Source organism: Syngnathoides biaculeatus, chromosome 8 (genome assembly GCF_019802595.1).
Source record: "Syngnathoides biaculeatus isolate LvHL_M chromosome 8, ASM1980259v1, whole genome shotgun sequence".
In the NCBI taxonomy this organism is placed as follows: domain Eukaryota; kingdom Metazoa; phylum Chordata; class Actinopteri; order Syngnathiformes; family Syngnathidae; genus Syngnathoides; species Syngnathoides biaculeatus.
This window is the reverse complement of record NC_084647.1, coordinates 22,966,315-22,989,377: the sequence shown is the minus strand read 5'-3', so window position 1 is coordinate 22,989,377 and position 23,063 is coordinate 22,966,315. Positions and strand designations below refer to the sequence as shown.

The 23,063-nt window shown below is 41.9% G+C and overlaps 1 protein-coding gene across 1 annotated transcript; it reads right to left on the bottom strand.

Moving 5' to 3' along the window:
- On the bottom strand, window positions 1-22,969 carry LOC133505183 (probable G-protein coupled receptor 149). The gene is made up of 5 exons (XM_061828195.1): window positions 21,887-22,969; window positions 19,324-19,505; window positions 16,580-17,082; window positions 6,723-6,866; window positions 1-5,461 (listed from the first exon to the last, which is right to left on the bottom strand). Exons 1-5 carry the CDS (start codon window positions 22,825-22,827, stop codon window positions 4,961-4,963), a joined length of 2,271 nt encoding a protein of 756 aa, XP_061684179.1. The 5' UTR covers window positions 22,828-22,969; the 3' UTR covers window positions 1-4,960.
- Between the last annotated feature and the right edge of the window lie 94 nt (window positions 22,970-23,063).

The following is a 23,063-nucleotide window of genomic DNA, read 5'->3' as shown; positions in this document are numbered from 1 at the left end:
GTCTGATAATAATTCAGGGCTGCACCCATGAGTAAAGATGCCCGGTATCTCTGCTTCCTCGAATCTTATTCTGATTGCCTTTGCCTTCAGACTATAGTTTGCTGCTTGTCCAGTTGCCATACCCTTGCTCTGATCCGGTCATCATGGTAACGAATTTCCACTGGCCCAAGTGGCCAATGTGTGAGGAGTGTAATTTTAAGTGGGTGCAGCATTTAATAAGAACACTTAAGTGTGGCGTAATTCTTTATCTTTTGTGTATTTTTATGAAACAACGTCAGGCTCCCTTTGTAAAGACGCGCGGGAACTGTTTTTAATGATACAAAATCCATTATATATCCCATTTAGACAGTAAAACACATTATGAAGCTGTTGTGGAATAATTATAGCATAACAATAAATGGAAGCCACTTCATTGTTTTGTCTTTCTTCTTATGTGGAATCCCAATTCTGTGTTGTGCTGTGCAGACACAGTCAACAAACTTTCAGAAAATTGTGTGGCTGATTTGAAAACCTTGAATTCCCGCTGACAAGAACGCAACACATTTATTAATCAATTTGATGTAAAGATTAATAAAAAGTGAAGTGTGAGTGGACAGTTGGCACCATTAAGAACTGAAATGGTGGTGTTTCTGATCCAATTTTTATATTATATCATCAAAAAATTGAGAAGAATGTCTTAAGATGATGTATCCAACAACAGCTGCATACCATCAAAAACATCACATAAACCAATATTTTCCGATTGGTCTGGAATACCGAGTTTGCTTTTAGACATCACCCACACATGTACGAGCACACACATACACACGCACTTGTACACACAGGCAGAAAATAGTTACTTCATTATCTGGGAAAGTGAAGGCATATTTGGTTTTGATCGAGGCTCGTCAGGGAGATAAGAATTCAAATTGGTATTAAACTATTATCATTTGGAATACACCGTGTATGAAAAATATGAAATACATGACTTGGAATCCCAATTGTGAATTTATGTCTATGCATGCAGGCCCCTGGGTGGCTGACTGATTTGATCCAAAGTGAGCCCCAAATTGCTCCTGATTGGAGGTACTGTACATTCTTGCGAGCAAAAAAAAAACATTGTGCAACACAAAGGGATACAAGTCCTCTCATCTTTGCCCCGAATAATCCCGAACTCTTCCATAAATTCTAACTTCTTCTCGGCACATCTCAACATATTGCTTTGCAGTCATTTCATTTAATAGCGAAAACACTGATCACATGACACGTAATGGATGTGGAGCAGCCAGAAAGCCAAACAGAGTGTAAATAAAATGAGTCAGGGCAGGGAGAAATGGGAAAATATAGTGTGAACACATGTAGCAGTCACATCAAAAAACATTAATAGCATCAGGTCTGGACCCATGTGGGTTAGGCGACTTTTTGTAATAAAATACACTCGTACAAACACACAAAAAACATGGAGATGAGTCAGACACATGGGTCAGTTGACCCCCCCCCCCCCAACTGCCTGGTCATTGGTGACTTCAGATACATGACCACATTGTCACTCTAAAAACGTATCATTTATCTCTGCCTACATCTACTCCTTTGTCTTTACCTCACAGGCAGGAGATATATTGACTGCACTTCGTTTCCTTGTAAATCAGGAAGCAGGATGAAGCAAAAACCATTAAAGGAATAGACTGTATGGAGGGGTGCACCAAGGAAGAACCAACTCCTTGTTCAGGGTCTCTGTGAGTGACATTTGTTTCAGGGGCTGGAGTTTTAGCATCTTTGGTTCTTGCCCAGTTGCTGGTGTTTCAAGTGAGTGTAGATGTGAATATTTGGATGTCGGTATTTTTGTCCACACCATAATATTGCAGATTCTGGTGCAGTCAGTTTTCCACTTTAATATTATATTACAGGAAAAAATCTCATGATGGATTCTTGCATTTACTTCTTGGTAGAGATCCCGTGCTGGGATCAAAAATCTCCTCAACCAATGCCCGACAAGAAATTGTTTCTGTACCTGGTTTTACCCGTCAAAAAGTGTCAATAAAGTGCACTGGAAAGCAGGTACAGAGTATGCGCCATGTGATTTACTGGTGGCCAGTCTTGGATGTAGCATATTTTCAGCCTCCAGTTAGCTAGGATCAACTCCAGCTCATCTATGATCCTAAACAGGATAGACAAGACTGACAAATTAATCAACGTGCTGGAGCCAAAAGGCAAAACTCTCAGATTATCAGTTATTTTAGATCCCCACTGTCACCTACGGTCACAGACTTTATGACCAAAAGAACTAAAAAGGGAACTAAAGACTGCAGCAGCAATGTAGAAACTGGTGTCTAATACAGCACCAGCCATCGCTAAGACAGTAAACAGGTGAGCTGACGCTGAAGCTTAACTTTAATGCTTATTTTTCAATCCATCCATTTATCCATTATCTCAACCGCTTATCCAACTTCATCAAATTGCCACAACACAGCAGTGGCAAATTTCCTGATTCAATGAGTGACCAGCAGTGGTTCACGACTTCCTGGTGTTGCTGGTAGAAAAGTCTTAATAGCAAGAAAAAATCGAACCCATCACTGAGCAGATACATGGCTCAACACAGATGGGCAAACTTCTTTGGTCAAGGACTCATCCGATCACCTGCACTTCCTACAGAAACAGCACTCTTATGTGGACAAAAATGTGCATCTTTTGCACATGGAAATTTTGAGGCCTGAGAGAGGACGCTTACGACGTCACCTGTCTCTCACTTACAATGTCGTCCTTTCATCCTTTCCAAATAAACTCAATAATTCTGCCTGCAACAACAGCACAGCCTCCTTGACCGTTAGGCTACTTCAAAACCACTTTACAACTGAATGTAATATTTATAAGGTGGTATCCACTCAATGATTCGTGTCGACTGATAATGGCCTCTCTGCCAAGCAGCTTTGCAGCTCTTCCCCTGTTATGCATCCAAAACAATAACACCACATATGGTTTCCGAAGTGCCTCTAACTTGGAGTATAAATTGTTGAATTTTCTACACAAATACTGGCTAGTGTGTCCTTAACTAAGCCTTGCTGCATGAAATGATTAAAGCTGCTCAGATGAGAGCCAATACATCTGTGACAAACAGAACAGTCCATCTGCAATAATTTCACTTCCCTGGGGGAAAAAATGTAATACTGGATTGATAAGGTCTTGATCAAGACTGGGGTTTAGATATGAAAGATGTGGCGTAAGGTTAACAAATTAACAGTGACGCTTTCAATTTTCCAGTAGATTTACTGTACATCCCCACTCTAACCAATGGTTCTGTCAATGTATTCTGACTGAAAGATGTCCTGCAATATGAATTATTCTGGAGCATCTATAATAGATGACACCTAGATGCTTCCCTAGTGATGTCTTCCGGGCATTTCCATTTTAGAGGTGACATTGGGCAGACCCAGGACATGCTGGAGGGATTCTCTCTCACAAGCTGCTCTGACGGTGGACCTCTAGGAAATGGGACAAGATAAGAAAGTTACCCTGCACACCCTATACCCAAAAAAATATGGCTGATAGATGGATGCTTTGAATGGTGTAGTCCATCTTCTTCTCTTTCTTTCGGGTTGTCCAGTTAGGGGTTGCCACAGAGTGTCATCTTTTTCCATCCGAGCCTATCTCGTGCATCCTCCTTTCTAACACCCACTGTCCTCATGTCCTCTCTCACAACATCCATCAACCTTTTCTTTGGTCTTACTCTCGTTCTTTTGCCTGGCAGCTCAATCCTCAGCATCCTTCTACCAATATACTCACTCTCTCGTCTCTGCACATGTTCAAACCATCGAAGTCTGCTCTCTCTAACCTTGTCTCCAAAACATCCAACTTTGGCTGTCCCTCTAATGAGCTCATTTATAATCCTATCCAACCTGTTCACACCAAGCGAGAACTTCAGCATCTTCATTTCTCTACCTCCGGTTCTGCTTCCTGTTGTTTCTTCAGAGCCAGCCTCTCTAATCCGTACATCATGGCCGCCCTCACCACTGTTTTATAAACTTAATGGTGTAATCCACTCCAGAATCAAAATACTGTAGCACAGTCCCTTGCTAACTTGCATGCATCCATAATTCTTCAAGACCATCTGTGTTGAAATTCTCTCGGATTTACGGGTCACCTGTCATTTGTTAGCTGGGATTTTCCCATATATTTTTCTCACTCCATAAAGCCAACCAGGAAATTTTCAGACTTAGGAGGACCAGCAATATGAATGCTAGGAGCCTACCTCAGTATTCTGTGATGCGTGACTCTATCTTACGTTCAAAGTAAGTTAAAGTTATAAATAAAGTAAGTACTATATGTTGAAGTATTGAAAACATCACACACTGATGTCCTCACATTGAATTACCTGATCCTGGGACGCTTTCTGGATGATAAAAATTAATGACAAGGTGGTTGTTAATGGGACCCTGTCAATTTGTACCGAGGCACCCTCATCTTACAATGGTCCTGACATACAAATTTACATAATATAGTGTTTTTCATAATAATTTACTGGAATTATGGCTTTACCACTGCATTAATGTAAATCAGTGACTTACATACAAATTAGGCTACAATGTTGTCACAGCAATGAAAGAGAGGACTTCCTTTATTGTTTATCAGGGCAGCTGGGGAGCTGGAATCCACCCCACCTGACTGGACTTTTGACTGCTTGTCAGTTAATTATTAGCTGGTATTTCCCCCACACCCATTATGCTGCTTAACCGATGTCTGTTTAAAAGGAACAGCTGAATAAATGACATATTCTGACATACCAATTTTGTGTGCTCTTTCTCTAATAACAGGGTAATTGGGAATGGGCCAATGACCAGTTCATTTATTATGTGTTGCGCTATTTGCTGTGAAACAGGGAAGTTGCAACTAATTAGCAAAAGAATACACAGACCAAAACATGTAACACTTGATGTCTGTTTGGACTTGGCAGAGGTCGTTTTTAAACTTGGGCTATTGGAGAAATTTAGTCTTCCACCTCTCCAGCCTGTTTTCTGTAGGCCTCATTAAGCAACTGTATTTCCTCTTGATATCCCGAGCTCCCCTGCGTCTGCCGCCGACTGTTCTGCCGATGGGCCTCCACCGTGTCAGGTATCGTGATGTTGATGGCCTCTGTCTCGGGGTTGCCTGTGGTGGGGATTAGCAGGGAGTAAGAAGCGGTCTCGCCCAAATCGCAGGAAACAAAGCGGTTTTCTCTGCGGGAGTAACGCAGTGACGGTGAGCGAGCGTGTGTTGACGACTGGCTAATGTTGGATACGATGGAGACACTGTCCATGGCCTCTTCATTGTCGCATATTTCCAGGACCTCCAGATGGATTTTGACATTAGTGTCACCGGCTCCAATGTCCATTCCAATGTCCAGTCCCATACTGATACCATTGATATCCATATCACACGTCTGGCCTCCTGACGCTTTGTCATCTGCACTGGGCTCGTGGCCCAACGATTTGGAGCGGTACACCTCCACCTGTAGGCCAACAGGAGATTAGCATAGAGGAATACTCCTCATTAGCATCCATCCATCTATTTTCTCTATGTTTGCCCTCATTTAGGGTGAGCTGGATCTGATCCCAGCTGATTTTGGGGGGGCACATCCTGGACTGGATGTGAGCCAATCACACTGTACATATAGACAAATTAAAAATTGATTCACAGCCATGAACAACATAGTATGCATTATTTTTCGGGAGAACAAGAAACCTGAACACAATGGTCTGAGCTATGGTTCGAACCCTGATCCTTAAAGCTGTGAAGCAGACATGCTAACAACTAGGACACCATGCTGGCCCTCATTATAACAATAAGCTCATACATACATTTTCTTCAAAGATCAACGGTGCAATTACAGCATTTCTAATTACATACCTTGTGAATGTTTCATTTAATTAAGTGCCATTTCATCCAACCCCACTGATTTATAACAAGGTTAATGGAGTTCTCTTGCTCTACAGTATTTCATAATCATTTCTTTTTATCTTTCACTTAGCTTTGATCCCTAAAGCTGCAGGGAAATGTGTAAATGCCACTTTTCCTACACTTTTAAAAATCAAAACCAAGTGAGTCATAACAGTAAGAAATGACTAAGAATTATTAGTTTTGTTTTTAGAGAGAGAAGAGATAAGTACAGAATACTTATTATAATTATTCAACTTTGATTTGGTAATAATATACATTGATAATCAGAAAATGATCTAATCAGTGACAATGACTGAATGAATCTCTGCTAGTTAAAACGTGCAGCAAGCGTGAATTAGTCTGATCTAGTGTGATGATGCAGTGCATGTCTATGTTACCAAGCGCAAATGCAATAATAAATATAAGTGTTAAATGATCAACTTTATCAGCGACAAACAATCAAAAAATATACTGCTTGAAAGTACCTTGCAAAACAGATTTTTGTTAAAACTGGTGACAGTTTGAATGAGTGTACTGCTACACCATTAGAGACACAAATTAAATATTATTTTTTTTTAATTGGAATTATAAAAGAGTTCAGAGGTTATGGGTCTGAATCTCAGCTCTGTCCAGACCACGTTTGGCTAATTAAAGACTCTGTTGGTGTTAATGTTTGAGTGAATGGTTGTTTGTCTATTTGTGCCCTATGATTGGCTGGCAACCAGTCGCGACTGTACTCCTAAATCAGGCGGGATAGGCCCCACACATCGCCCTGATGAGGACAAGCACTATAGGAAATGAAAAACAAAGTAAAATAGGAGAACTCTGCATACCCTTTTGGTATTGCTGGGGGAGATTTTCAGTCCATCGCTGCTGACCTCATAAGTGGAAAGAGAGAGGGTCTTCCCAGTGGGGGCTTGCAGAGACACGGTTCCCTGGAAGGCGCACAGCGGAATGGACAGACCCCCCGATGACCTCTACATTGAGAAAAGAGCCCATTAAAAATTATTCCACTTTACATGGATTACTACTCATCGATGATACATAATAATCCTTAACATGGCTATAGACTTTATCTATGATCTTTGCATCACATATTAGTGAATGTGAATGCAATACAATTCTGTAAAGGTACACTAATTTTGAGCATAATAATAACATTTCTCACAAACCAAGTTTAATATAACAGAAAATTAATTATAACCATCCAACATTCCAATGGCAAATTTACTCAATCAGCACAGGAAATTAATTTATTCTACAACTACTGCAGTAGCTTATATTTTCTCCCCAAAAAGCAGAATAAAAACAACATCTAACCTAAACATTCCACAATTAACTAGAGAAAGTAGAGAGTCTTTCGATGCCACATTAACCCTTGCACAATTGCATAAGGCCTTTAAAGGAGCTTCAGGTAATGACGATTTTCTGAAATTTCTGGTTTATACTAGAAACACTATTTTTCAGAATTATTAAAATCATTATGAACAGCTGCAATATAAAACTACAACTGAAACTAGGGAAAGACCCTGCACATCCAGCTAATTAATGACTGCTGTCACTAGTTAATACAGACATCAAAATCATTTCTGAGCCTTCAGCCAATGGACTAGAAAAACTCTAGAAAAACATATCCCGCCAATAATACATTGTGATCAAACAGGTTTTATCAAAGGTCGGCGCACTGCCAACAATGCGACTAATGAACCTAATCAGTTTGTCTCAGCGTCATGATCTAAAAGCACGTCTTGCCATTAGATGCGGAAAAACATTTTGACAAAATCAACTGGGCTTTTTTTTTGGAGTACTTCACAAAATTGACTTCGGTGACTCATCTGTTAACTGGATTGCAACGTTATACAACTCACCCAAAGCAACTGTCACCACAAATGGCGTCAGAAAGTTTCACTTTACAAAGACAAACTAGACAAGGATGCCCACCCTTTATCGAACCGCTGGGAAGAACGATATGGCATCAGACTAGTATTAAAGCTATCTGCTCTCTGTGTCACAAAATCAATCTACAGCAGATGATATATATCCCGCTTTATTTACAAGAAACCAAGTCATCACTTCAAACAGATTTGAACCTCATGTTTTTGTAATTATCTGATATTGCTATAATTTGGTCAAAATAAACAATACTACCTACAATGGCGAACTCCTGGAATCCTGCAGACCAAAATCCAAACTTTCCTACTCTTACAGAAAACAACAAATATCAAGAAATTCATATCGCAGCAAACTTTACTGAGTTCATTCATTCATTTTCTGAGCTGCTTATCCTCACAAGGGCCACGAGAGTGGTGGAGCCTATCCCATCTATCTTCGGGCAGGAAGCAGGGTACACCCTGAACTGGTCGCACTCACAATCACACCTCAGGGCAGTTTCAAGTGTACAATTAATGTTGCATGTTTTAGGGATGTGGGAGGAAACCGGAGTGCCCGGAGAAAACCCAAAGCCACAGAGAGAACATGCAAACTCCACACAGGTTAGGCCAGGATTTGAACCACGGTCCTGAGAACTGTGAGACAGATGTTTGCATGTACTCCCCGTGCCCGCGTGGGTTTCCTCTGGGCACTCCGGTTTCCTCCCACATACCAAAACCATGCAACATTAATTGGACACTCTAAATTGACCCTAAGTGTGGTTGTGAGTGTTTGTCTCAATGTGGCCTGCGATTGGCTGGGAACCTGTTCCAGGTGTACCCCGCCTTCTGCCCGTTGACAGCTGGGATAGGCTCCACCACTCCCCGCGACCCTTGTGAGGATAAGCGGCTAAGAAAAGGGATGAGTCGTAAAAATGGTATTTAAGTATGAAAGTAACTATTATCACGCATATGACTGTGTGTGTTCCTACTGGAAAACGCCACTTTTTACATGCATGACATTTAAATGTTCTATAATTTAATATAATAGAAAAATCAAACTCCATGGCTTGTCAAAGAATTACGTTGGAGCCCCTCCAGCCCTTGCACTGTTTTTGCTCAGGCAGAGTTGTTCCAGTGACACAAGACAACCTCTGCAAAATATTAATTACTAGGGAGCAAATTCTTCAGGTCAGAAGTTTCCACTATGCCGATCAATCAATTATTTGGCAACATACAAATGTGCACCATGGCTTTGGCAATCTTCCGCACGATTGACTCAGTAATTGCCTTCCACTATGCTCCTTTCCAGTTGTACAGAAAACAATGTAAAAATTATTCTATGCATGCAGAGGCCAGTAAAAAAAAATCATCCTGACAAATTAATTTATATATTATTAGATCAAAGAGATGTATTGCCAAAATCTTAGTATAAATTAAAAAATACAAAGTGATAATTTGCAACAGTAACAATCTTATACAGTCAGAATCATAATGGTCTCCCTGTCTTCTTTAGTTTTACACCAAGGAGATTATTTAATTGCAGCAGCAGCGACATTAGGACAGACATACCGTCTCTCTAAATAATTTAGCTTTGGCTGCTTTGTTTAGAAAGGAGACAGCAGGGGGGGAGTGTGGCAGGTGTCATTAAGCCCTCTACATGATTTACAATATCAGCCTCCTCTGTTGTGATTGCGGAGATGGCGGACAATAGAGGACGTCAATGGCTGGCTCCATTACCTTGTCAGCGCGTCTGCCTTGGTGTGAATGAGGGAGCCTTGAATGGTGAGAACATATTGTCAAGTAAATCAAATAACGCTTGCCATCAGCGTGATGAGCACACAGATGGAAGTAAGTGTTATGGAATCATAAATCAATTTGGCACGATCGAGCCAGAATCAAATCATGAATGATTGCGTTTGAGGCTACAGCCTTGAATGAAGGTTATGCTGTGCATCCAATAAATGAATGTAAATCAGTGTAGTGTCATCTGATGGAACCACAACCAGCAGTGGATCAGCCCAGGAGAAGCATAATTTTTCCTCTCTTTAGCAACACAAGGTAACCAAAATAATAGGAACACTTCTTGGCATGAGGCACCAAACTTCATCCTCCTCCTCATATTCCAAAACGTTGTTCGCCATTTTTTGTATAGTGTAGTGCACTGTGTTTTTGCAACTGGAGCGTGACTTCTGGTAGCCCTTGCAGAGGATAGAGTAAGTATACCCCGGTGTCTCGACCTTCAGGTATGCTCGAGGCATGATCAATGATTTTAGCTAAACTATAGCTCACAACTTGCTGGAAGTTATGTGCATGTATTACATAACATATATCTATCCATCCATTTTTGACACTGCTTATCCTGGTTACAGTTATGGGCCACTGGAAACCACCCCGACTGACTTCGGACGTAAGACGGACTACACGCTGAACTGGTCGCCAGTTAGTTGCAGGGCATTTGCTCAACACCACCGAGTCCCTGCATAGACAATGTTCTCAATTCCTTCGTAGAAGAGAAATTTAAAATGTGAAAATGTGTATGAATACAAAACATCTATTTATCAAGCATAGGACACATAGTAATGTTTGTTGATAAATCCTATCAGTTCTAAACTGCTACGACTTGGTACGTTTAGCTTTGTTCGAATTAAGAAGTGCATGCAATTGCCCACATATGAAAGTAGCATTCTTTAGGAATGTGCAAATGAAAAAAGAGGGCGAAGAAAAGGAATTTCTCTGAGTTCGAGACCGAAGTACCTGTTGGAACAATAGGAACAAACCAAAAAATACAATTTGGAAAAATTCATGCAAGCGTTACCGTTGAAAGACCAAAACACACTCGATGCTGTTAAGCTTTTCCTATTTGATGGAAAAAAACACTCATAATGTCCATAAAATATGAAATATAGGGGCGATCGTTCTGATATTTTTTGAGGAAGCAGAGAACATGCGAATTGGGACTTTTTTTTTTTAACTCTGTTACCCTCGAAGTGGGTTCAGCCAGATTTGTAATACTTCTGTTCCACAACAAGTTTTTCTGTCAGTGCATCTGCGATTTTATGCTGTCAGCAAAACTAAATACGTATACCTTTCTGTTCTCAGTTGTCTAAGCGTCCCACTTCTTCTTAGCTAACCTGCTTCCCTGTATGATTTCCTGTACGTCTCCTTCTCTCCCTTCCTTCTGCAAGATACACAAAGTACTCTCCTTCTTGTCTCTCTGATCACTCGGTCCGGTCTTCTGACACTCCTCCTGTCTCACCTTCTTCTCAAAAAGCCGCACAACACTCTTCCTTTCTCGGCTCTCCGTTCTGCCTTTGTCTTCTTTTTCGTGCTCTCCACCACCAGTCACCTTCCACATCACCGTCGTATGCTATCGAGCTTCTCTCTTCCCTACTGCTACCTTACAGTCACTAATTTCATTTAGATTACATCGTCTGCACAAGATGCTTCATCACTTCTGTTTCCTTCACCAACATGTCCATTACAATCTGCACCGCAGTTTGAACAAACCATTGTTGGATTGACAAAAAAAAATCAGTATAAAGCACAGAATTGAGAATTGAAATGGAAAACATTTCTATTTAATCATCATCATTATTATTGGTATTATTTTTACTCTTAAAGATGCAGGTGAACGAGGCTCTGCCTTGTTTTCCTCTCCTGGCTGCACATCGCTGGATTTTATTGTTTTTATCACAGCGTTGGCAAGCATTGATACAGATAAATAGCTACATGGTCACAAGCCAAAGCCATTCTGAAGCAACACGACGAAAAAAACTAAAAAAGTGCTCCAGTTCTAAATTGACTTACTACTCATCTTTCTTTCCAAATATGAAATTCTGAAAATGTATTGCATTTTAAAATACTAATTTAAAAAACGTTGAGTGTCTTAAAAGATAACCATTCTTTAGTTGAAAATGATTCTGCAGGCGTACTCACTTTCAAATCTATCTTAATCGATATGAGCATTTCTGTGATGTTTTCAGCATATGAATGATTTGTAGCGTCTTGCCACGTTCAATATGTACTGCTCTTTCATTGTGCACCTGGTAGCGGTATAACAGCATCCATTTCCATAATTGGATGTGCTCGCAGAAGGTTAATATGGTTGAAGTTTGCGGCACGTGAATGCGCAAAAAAAGTGCCCCCGGAGGGGGGCAAGGCAAACGTGCTTTCGGACAGAGTCTGCAGCCACTGAGAGGCTAAAGATGTCTTTCAGCTTTAATTCCGCCTCCCTCAGTGGAGGCTGGAGGCCAGAGGGGCTGACAGTAAGCAACAGAGACAATGGATAATGACATCTAGCCTGCTAATGAGCAGCAAAACAGCCAGGCGCGCCATGAATCACAAACTTTCTACGTGATGTATGGTTTTGTGGGTCTGCAGCTTGTATGCTATGATAAATAGACTGATTTTCATGCACCACAGGAGTGGGTGGTTCACACTTTCATATAATGACATGAAATGAGAGTGGAGGCACAGTATATTTAAAATATTTTATCCACAAATAATTTTTCCGTCGGTACAGTTCAAAAGCAAACCTTGTGATGTGGAGTGTGATATATCAAAGAGAACCCTGGAACAGGGCACCACTACGTTCACTGACTGTTATGTTCACTTTCCTTTGTTGCCATTGTCAAATTTTAGCTGTATTCACACGCTCCTTGATGAAGACAGAGAGGGATTAGTTTGATAGCAAAATTGAAGAAAAGTTAATGAATTTATGGCAGCAATACACCTCTACTTTTGATTTGACATCTATTATGATCTCATTTAAAAAAGAAAATGTTGGCGTGATGTACAGTAGCTAGCTAGCTAACATTACGTTGTCTGCATTTAACTCAAGCTCTTTTTCCGGAATGAACAGCCCAAATCTTCCTGTAAAGGCGTGCCAAGGGATGACTTTTTTTCTTTAACACAAAACATTGCCTCAATCAAAAACTAGGATTTCTTCCTGAAAGACTGTTTTTCTGTCGTTATATATGTTGCATTGACATGTTTTGCGATCCTGACTCCACCCGACATCTTGATTTGACAAAACTAGCCCAACGATTGTAAAAGATGGGATGCGATGATATCGTAATATATGTCGTGCATTTGTGTCAGCATCCTGGGTTAGACACAGGAAGATTTTATGGCAGTAGTCTGACATATAGTAGTACTATAGTGACAGATCAAATTTATCATGTAGTCTGATCCAACTAGACCAGGGGTGCTCAATGCGTCGATCGGGAGGCAGTCTTGGTCTATCGTGGGAAGGCATGCCAAAAATAAAGTCAGCCAATGTTCCCTCTAAACTGCAAGCGTGCTAAATTGTGCAGCGCTGATGCAGTCTCTTTGCAGATATTCTGCATTGCGCGCAAAAAAAAAAAACAAATTGAATGGAAGTATAACATTCAGCTATTCAGTTTGTGGCATTTTGCAATGTGATTCAATGAGTGAGGGACAATTCACATACGTCGTGTAAAAAATGAAAAGAAGCCACTGGTTTCTTTTAGGCAGCACACAGAACTTTCTCTAACAACTACCGCTGCTCCACCACATTTTCTTTTTCCTACTCCCCCCCCTTAAAGACATACACTCATAATTACAAATGTTACAGTACTTACGCAGCCCATCAATGTGTTTTATAATGACAGCATCTACCACCGCTGCTTTAGTTAGCAACACAGTCTGGGCAACGTAGAGCAAAGAAGAGCTAAACATGCTGCTTATGTTTACTTTTGATATTAATGGAGAAAGTTAGAAAAGAAATGCTGTTGTTTTAAGATGCAATGACTGTGGGAGTATGTGAATAATTGAAGAAAAAGTGGTTGAACTGGAGGAGATTTTCTCTTTTCCGAGTGGGAAAGGTCTGGTCTGAAGCCAAAGTAGAAAGTGCAGGATGAGATGGTGTGGAATTTTAAAATCCCACCTTGGCACAGCCTGATCCAGGATGAAAGATATTATAGAGTATAATATATCACATAACATTAATAACATAACATTGGGAGCATCATCATCACTACCATTCCACATCATTCCTATCTCTCCCCCCATTTGAGGGATAGTGATTAATAATTGAGATAACAATATTGATCATAATAATTGTGATCATTATTTTCACCACAATTGTGCACCTACTTAGAACTGCCATCAACCCACGACCGTTCTGTACAGAATCTTGTAAAGTAGAGGCATTTATCTATGCTGGTAGATAATGCACCCGTCAATTATTTTAGCCTTCAGCGAACATACGCAGTAATAGGCAGAGTTCATTACAGCCAAAAAGTAGGGTGCACCAGTCGCATTTACACAAACTGGCAGTGAACATCTTTGACTTAAACATGATGGAAAGTGAGAGTGAATTTTACACCCTCTGGTGATTTTCAAGCTAAAATGCTTCAGACTTATATTGGGCAGAGATACAGTGCGTGTTTGTGTGTGCAAGCATGTCTGCGCGCATGTGTGTGCATGTGTTTTCGTGGCTTATTTCATGCATAAAACTCCACAGGTATTTCACTCGTCACTCCCTACAAAACCTTTGATCATTTTCAACATTTAATCTCATTTCAACTGGGTTTGATGATGACGGTCATGGTGATGTCCTTGTATTGTGTATAGACAGAACCACATAAACATGCTTGCCTCTAATGGATAAATCCGATTCATTCACACATGAGTACACATTGCTGGCTCCGACAGCCATCCCCTAAGATATCAATAAATAGATCCGAGCCCAAATGTGAGTTCAACTCTTTGGAGCAGCATGCAATGAATATTTGCTTTTGACTGACAGCCCAACATTTTCTGCCTAAAGGATGGCTCATTCCATCTCGCTCGATTGCCTGACGGGTCACAATCCATTTGAGGGTTATTCCAGATTAAGAGCTGTAGACATGAGAGAGTTAGAACCATAAGTAGCAGAAACACCCAAGACTGAGACTACAAACAGACCTTGCTCGGCAGCTGTGTAGTTGAGAAAACAATTGTTATCTTGCAAGTATTTTGATTAGCATGGATGTAGACAAAGGAGGAGTTTTACAAAAAGTAGTCCATACTGTATAGACTGCATCAAGTTTTCTTTGATTGAAAGGTTGTTGTTTAGTCTTCTCCTCAATTCTTCTCCGTAATTCCCGGCCTACAGAGGGCACCTGGTTATGAGCCTCACCCAGTACATCTTTAAAGGAAATACCACTTGTTACATACATCCGCTGCAGCTGTGTAAAAGCCGCAAGTGCGCATATTGAAACCTACATTGAAAGAGGAGATATTTACAAAGAAAGACGGTACACAGAGAGTTTAACACTAATCCTTGCGCCGCGCTAACAGGGCTGGTTAAAAAAAAAAACATACCGGTAAAAATTACTGAGACACAGCAGTAACACGCTAGCACAGGACTAATAGGGCCAGACCGGTACAAGTTACTTCCTCGGCACATACATTCCACCGGTCTCACTCTTACCTTTTCCGCTCGAGTGCCCCCTTGCAGCCGTTGGAAAAAAATCCACAAATTAGCCGCATCACCGCATAAACCGGAGGGTTGAATGGGTGTGAAAAAAGTCACGGCTTATAGGCTGGAAATTATGTCCTTTACTCCTTTCTTTATTGATAATATTGGCTTTTCATGGATGAAACTCACTGCCTTCATCCAATCACTTTTCCAAACAGTTTCTCTGTGCTCTTTTTGAAAGTAGTCTTGTGTCATCCTAACCAAACGTGTTCATTAAGCTAACTAAAGCAGACAAATGTGCTTCAACATCCTTTAGTTCCCCACTTAAAGTTGACCACAACCAAAATTGGAGCAAAGTGGAGTTCGTTCAACCTTTTCTGGAATGATATGCTTTTAAACCTTGAACTATTATCATAAGTGTTTTGGCACAACTCATGAGACTGCAGCTCAGTGCTCATCCAAAGTGCTTACAAAGCAATAACGGACTGCTGAAATACTCGCAACTCTGTACCCCTTGATTCACCTGTTCATGGATTATTTTTTTGATTTATTTAAGTTTCTTCTTTCCTTTTTTAATTTTGTTTTACTTTTTAATTTTTTTACATTTAATATCATTTAAAAATAAGTATTTGACAACAAATTTGGATTTTTCTTTGAAATGTTTTACCATAAAAAAAATGAAAAATTGACTTTTTTCAGTATCCATAGAAGAGGTGTCTATTAAAACAATTTTGTTAAGTTCGCCAGTGTTGGCAGAACATGGCAGGATTGGTTATAAATGCACATTCGGAAAATATGGATGTTTGATGCTGTGTCAGGTGGACAATAAAATAAGTACATCACAATATCGATATTTTGCGCCAAGTTTCGTTAGCCATTACTTCATAAACATTTTCTGGAAAATTAAGAAAGGTTTTACCATGATCATCATTTGTGCCTTGAACAAATGAATTCACTGTTAAGTACTATCTCATTTGGAATATACCAATCACTGAACAACAGCACTGCCAGTGCAAATTTATCCATATGTGTCCATGAAAGCCGGTACAGTGTATCTTATCACAACCGAGCAAACGAGCAGAGATATAAAGCTGTTTAATTTCCCTTTGAGTGAAATGTAAACACATGAAGGGAAATTAAAAACCATCCATTTAACAGTCCTGAGTCTCTAATCCCTGCTAGTCAGACATCTTTGCGGTCATGATATACGGCATCTTAATGGAGCAATTGTCTGACTAAGATACAAAGGCAATGAGCGAGTGAGTGTTGGGGGTGGGGGGGGGAGGTGAGGGATCAATCCACACCAGCCATAAACTGCAAAACGACAGCAACAATTTGCTTCATGAAGTGGTTGAGTGTCATAATTCCAAACAGAGCGTGTGGGCAGTCGTACCTGTCTGGGTGTTCTCTCGGATTTGCTCCTGCACCACTCCCAATCTGTCAGCTCAATTTTCCGGCACCCTTCATGTGACAGCCTTCTCTCTGAGCCCTCGAACACAGACGAAGTGTCTGTGAGATCTCGTTCCTTCTCCTGGTGACTAAGGGGCGTGGAGGGAACATCGTGGAAGCACTCCTCACCTCCATGGTTCTCGCGGGGCAGAGGAGGACAGTCAGCCAGCGCCTCTCTGCCACCGCCAACATCTTCTAACAAGAGGTCCGAATGAAAGGAGCCGTCTACGGGGAGCGTTGTGCTGAAAGTGAAATTTGGGCCCAAGCCACAGAGCCCACCACTCTCGAGCGCATCCAGACGGCTGTTCGGGAAGTCGCTGTCGAAGAGGCTAAGGTAGGCTCGCTTCTGAGCGGGCGTGTTGCCGTGAGACGAGGGACCGTGGGACAGCTTGAACACACCACAACTCTTATGAAGGGAAAGGTTGAACTCAAATCTTCTTTTCATTGCTGTGAATAGAAGATTTGACAATCACTTCTGTCCACGCAGAAATCTAATTCTAGTTCTACCATGTTAGTACAATAAAAGTATTTTAAACAACATTTGTATATAATCAGCGATCATGGTGTGTGGCTTATCCTAAGAAAAAAATGCACTGTAAACTTGAGCTTTATAGACGTCCTGCCGACTCTGAAGGCATTTTGGGTTGTGGTAGAAAAACAAAACACGTTGTTAGTCTCATTAGCAAGTATAATTTCAGCTACACAGAGGCACCGCCTGTTTTATGTACTGAGGGTAAAAAAAGGGAAGTATCACTTTTGACCTGTGTGGCTTATTTGTTTAACTATTTGGGGCATGACGTCTATTAGAGAAAAGGCCACTACTTTAGGATATGAGGTACTTGCCACACATGAGTAAACGTGAAAATTATATTTACGTTTTCTATTTCTTTTCAGGTCAAAATTGAAATACTGAGCAGGGTTTGCTCAACAATGAAAAAAATCCAACATAAACTTGTGCTTGAGGGATTTCACATCTACACTGCTGAATATCATGAGACCAAATACCACACATTTTCGAACACAAAATTGCAAGATTTAATGAGGTGTCCTCAAATCTACAGTGAATAAATCAGAAATTTGAACACCCTCCCATATTGCAAGTTCTCCCACTTGGAAATAATGGAGGGGTCTGAAATTTTCATCATCTGTGCATGTCCACTGTGAGAGAGATAATCTAAAAAGAAAAATCCAGACATCACAACATGTGATTTTTTTAACAATTTTTTTGTGTGATACAGTTTCAAATAAGTATTTGAACATCCGAGAAATGTTAATAGTTGGTACAGTGGCCTATGTTTGCAATTACAGAGGTCTAATGTTTCCTGTAGTTGTTCGCTGCAGGAGGGATTTTGGCCCACTCATCCACACATATCTTCTCTGGATCAGACAGGTTTCTGGGCTGTCGCTGAGAAACACAAAGTTTCAGCTCCCTCCAAAGATTTTCTATTGGGTTTAGGTCTGGAGACTGGCTAGGCCACGCCAGAACCTTGATATGCTTATAAATGAGTCACTCCATAGTTTTCCTGGCTGTGTGTTTTGGGTCATCGTCATGTTAAATGACCCAACCACAATACATGGCCGTGGTCATACATACTTAATACAGTGCAGTCGTCCTGTCCCATGTGCAGAAAAACAACCCCAAAGCATGATGCTACCACCCCCATGCTTCACAGTAGGGATGGTGTTCTTGGGATGGAACTCATCATTTGTCTTCCTCCAAACATAGTTAGTGCAATTATGACGAAAAAGTTAAATTTTGGTCTCATCTGACCACAAAACTTTCTCCCATGTCTCCTCTGTATCATCCAAATGGTCATTGGCAAACTTAAGACGGGCCTTGACATGTAATTGTTTAAGAAGTGGAACCTTCCGTGCCATGCATGATTTCAAACCATGATGTCTTAGTGTATTACCAACAGTCACATTGGAAACGGTGGTCCCGGCTCTTTTCAGGTCATTGACCAAGTCCTGTCATGTAGTCCTGGACTGATTCCTCCCCTTTCTAAGGATCATCGAGACCCCATGAGTTGATATCTTGCATGGAGCTCCACTCTGATTGAGATTGACCATTATGTTTAGCTTCTTCCATTTTCTAATGATTTTTTTTTCCACCAAGCTCCTTGGCGATTTCTCCGCAGCCCTTTCCAGCTGTGTGGAGTTGTACAATTTTGTCTCTGATGTCTTTGGACAGCTCTTTGGTCTTGGCCATGTTACAAGTTTAAGTCTTACTGATTGTATGGGGTGGACAGGTGTCTTTACGCAGCCAACGACCTCACACAGGTGCATCTGGTTCAGGATAATACATGGAGTGGAGGTGGACTTTGAAAGGCGGACTAACAGGTCTTTGAGGGTCAGAATGCTATCTGAAAAACAGCTGTTCAAATACTTAGTTGTAGCTGTATCACACAAATAAATCGTTAAAAAATCATACATTGTGATTTCTGGATTTTTCTTTTTAGATTATCTCTCTCACAGTGGACATGCACCTACGATGAAAATTTAACCTCTCCATGATTTCTAAGGGAGAGAACTTGCAATATAACGGGGTGTTCAAATATTTATTTTCATTCTCTGTAAGTACTGGACTTCAACTCGTTTTCGTTCTGAAAAAAGTGATCAGTGTATCCCTAATTTTTATACTTGTTTTATTTAGATCATTTACCAGTACTGTATTGAATTTCTGGCTACCTGAGGAGTCTGGAGTGGGGTCACGGTTGCAGTTAATGAAGCAGCCGCACGGCATGTGGATCCAGCGCTCGGACAGCACGAAGACGGGGGTGACCGCAGGCGCGAGCAGCGTGAGGAAGAAGCCGAGCGTCTCTAGGGACGAGCTGCGTGCATTCGCTGCATGGCGTACCAGCATCAGAGTCTGTGAATGAAAGAGAGGAGGAAATGAATGCGAATGAAGCCAAGGCTGCATTGAGTCAACATTCCATTCTGTTTTTTCCAATTTCAGTGATGATAATCATCATTTTTCTATTTTTTGTAAGGCACCAATATTTTTTTCCAGAAATACCTTTTACCAAGCTTTAAATTCATAAAATCAAGATCCGAAGACAATTATTTAGACATGTTTTTTCAAGGCGGCACAATAAACGACGGGTTAGGACAACTGGCTCACAGTTCTGAGCACCTGGGTTCAAAATCCGGCCTCAGTTGTGTGGGTTTTCTCCTCCCACATCCCAAAAACATCCGTGGTAGGTTGATTGAAGATTTGAAATTGCCCGTAGATGTAAATGTGAGTGTGAACGGTTGTTTGTTTATAGGTGCCCTGCGATTGCCTGGCGAATGCGTAGTTCAGAGTGTACCTCGCATGCCCCCCGAAAATAGCTGGGATCGGCTCCAGCACGCCCACCACCCAAATGCGGATAAGCTGCACGAAAAATAGACTAAATTACTCACACATAGAAATTCTTAGTTTGTTGTTTTCAACACTAACGGAAATCCTGGAAGAATATTTCAGAATAAAAGTGCCCTTTAGTCAAAGCCAAAAAGGCTCTTTAACTAATACACAGTGTTGTGGAATAAAATATACTGTACTGTTTTGGACTTTTCTTCTAAAGGCGTAATAGGAGTTTAAATATCAAGGTTCTTCTTATTGATAAAGATGTTGGCCTGACTGGTGTAAATAAGATAAGAGTGTGGCAACCAAGAAACTATCAATATGCATGCGTGTGTTTTATTCGCCCCAGACAAAGTTAAATATTTTCAAGCTAGTTCGCTTAGCTTAGCTCTTTAGCCACAAACAATGGGGCGCGTTTGTGATCAACACATCACTCAGCACAAATCAAATGTGCGTGTAAAAAAATTGTGAATGTGATTATCGTGTGGGGCATCACAACTCAGGTGGGAGAATGGTCGTCTCCTCACCCGAAGGTTGCTGGTTAGACCCTCACCCCTTGTGGCCATGTCAAAGTGTCCTTGAGCAAAGATACTGAACCCCAAGTTGCTCCTGATACTGCATAAAATAATATAAATAATTTGTGTCTGTTTTCCCATTTGTTTTATTTTAAAGCAATGCAAGTTCTTTAGGATCTAAATCTTGACATTTAATGACCATATTTAATTTTACTTGATTCCCGTACAAGAAACAGCAGGTATCTAGGACATTTCAGCTGTCCTGTCCAGTATGCAAGTATTTACGCATTTCAAAGTCACACTGGTTAAAGTTGTGGCTAAAAACTTACAGAATGGATTTCCAGCCACAGAAGCATTTAGCATCGTCACATTATGAATGAAGCAATACTCTCCTTGAATGGGATCAGCAACTGCGAATTGCGATAAGAATCATGTTGTTGCTAATATGAATTGTTACAGAAGAAACACTTTCACTATTGGCATGTACTTTGGGAAACCCATCACTGTTAACTACAGGACTGGAGTGAAAGGTTATTCTTAAACAAGTCCTGTTTTTTATTTTTTCGCAGTTAAATAGTCGCTTAGCCATTGTAAGATAAATACTCATATTTTGTGAGTTTTGTGGAATTAAAAAGCATTGTAAATTAACTTCAACTCGTCAAACAGTTAGTAGTAACTGAAACAGACATGAGCCATTGTTAACCTAATAAGTAAAAAAATCTGCAAAACCCTCATTGTAAATTGTTACCATCCATTTTCTGCAGCGTTATTAGGATCACAAATGAGCTGGAGCCTATCCCAGGTGAGACTGGGTGGGTCGCCAGTCAATCGCAGCACATAAAGAAAGCTAAACAACCATTCATAAGATGCAGCATTTACAGCTTTCATTCAACATGACCACTATGTTTTTCGAATGGACCTGGAGAAAACAACGGGAAGAAGATATTGTATACCGCATTTTCTAGCTGAGCTCCATCCACCTAATTTCAATTTTTGAAGGGATGGATGGATAAGGAACAGGAAAAGCAGTAGGGCCTGTACCAACTGCTTCTTCTGTTCAGGCTTAGACCTGCTCCCGTCATAGGCAAATTATAATCGCGATGGAATATTAATTGACATCATTTCAGCAGCACAATGTGGTCTAGCGGTTAGATTGTCCGCTACACAATCACAGTTCCAAAGTTTTAGATTCAAACATTTGCCCAAAAACTCCACACAGGGAGGCCTCAGGAGAGATTGGAAAACAAAAAAAGCCCAGAATTGTGAGGGAGATGTGTAATTAGCACCTGTCTGCAGTCCTGCCTGAATTTTAAAACATGCACATTGCCAAAGGAAACATACTGTGCATCCCACGAAGTGAAAGGCATGTGGTGCGTGTGTGTTGTTACTTATCATCATTGGCATCCACAAAGTAACCCTGACAACAGCAAGGATCATGGAGAAGCGCTTTTGCGCAAACACCACGGGAGTGTCCCCCACAGTGGCCGACCTATGCCCGCAGTCGGACCCCGGGAACCCCCCGCCCGCCTCCTTCGCCTCCTTCAGGTCGCACGTCGTCCCGCACGAACTCGGGCTCAGTTCGTTGTAGGCGCCCAAACTTCTGTCCAAGCTGCCCCGGGAGGGCGAGCGGACGTCGCCAGGGTACCCCGCGCACTGCACGCTCCTCTGCGGCTCTCCGGAGCACAGCAGCTGGTAGGTGAGCGGCAGGAAGAAGACCAGCAAGCCGCCGAAGCACAGCGAATACAAAAGGAAGAGCAGCAGCGTGTAGAAACTGTCACTCTCCGGGAAGCAGCCCAGCGGAGCTTGCGCGAAGTTGCCCCAGCCGCACAAAGGCAGCACGCTGACGGCCAGGCTGACCGCCCACACGCCGGCGACGGCCCACAACACCGGGAGGGGCCGCCGGACCGAGCGCAACACCCCGAACCTTTTGGTCACGTAAAAAGTGTAGCCGGCAATCAGACAGGCCTTCATGTTGCTCGAAACCCCCTGGAAGACGTACAGGAGCCCGGCGAGCGTGCACAAGCTGGCCGAGCCTCCGTCCCGCTCCCATTGCAGGAGGAGGAAGAGGGAGAGCGGCACCACGCTGAGCAGGTCGTCCACGGACATGGACGCCACGATGAGACTCAGGGACGTCTTCCTCCGCATCCGCAGCAGCGACAGGAGCGAGTACACGCCGCCGGCGAAGGTGGCGGCGGCGATGGTCACGCACAGGGCGAAAAGCAGCATGCGGACGCGCCCCTCCGCCGCCACCTCAGAGGGGTCCGGCCGGCCGCTCGTGGCAGCCGAGAGGTGCCTGTGGTTGGGCGGTGGGGAGTGCAGGTGCGGCGTGGACATTTTCCCGAAGATCAAGTTGTCTATCTACTAACAAACGAGAAGCGCGAGGCTGAAGTTTGCACGGAAAGCAGAGAAGACAAGTATCATGACGATTGATCAGCTTTTTCTGGGAGGTGTGTGGAGCGGAGTTGGCCGCCCGACGCACGCCACCGTGGGGGGGGGGGGGGTGTGAGGGGGGGGGGGTTAATGCATCCTCGCGTCAAGCTCTTGATGTGCACTCGCTGTCGTCGCCCACC

Bases quoted from the DNA above. Each gene is read 5' to 3' on its own strand.
- LOC133505183 (XM_061828195.1), bottom strand. From the start codon at position 22,827: ATGTCCACGCCGCACCTGCACTCCCCACCGCCCAACCACAGGCACCTC. The intron at 17,083-19,323 runs GTAGCCAGAAAT...TTCTATTCACAG, and splicing joins CCCCACTCCAGACTCCTCAG to CAATGAAAAGAAGATTTGAG. The intron at 6,867-16,579 runs GTACGACTGCCC...TTCTCAATGTAG, and splicing joins CCGAGAGAACACCCAGACAG to AGGTCATCGGGGGGTCTGTC.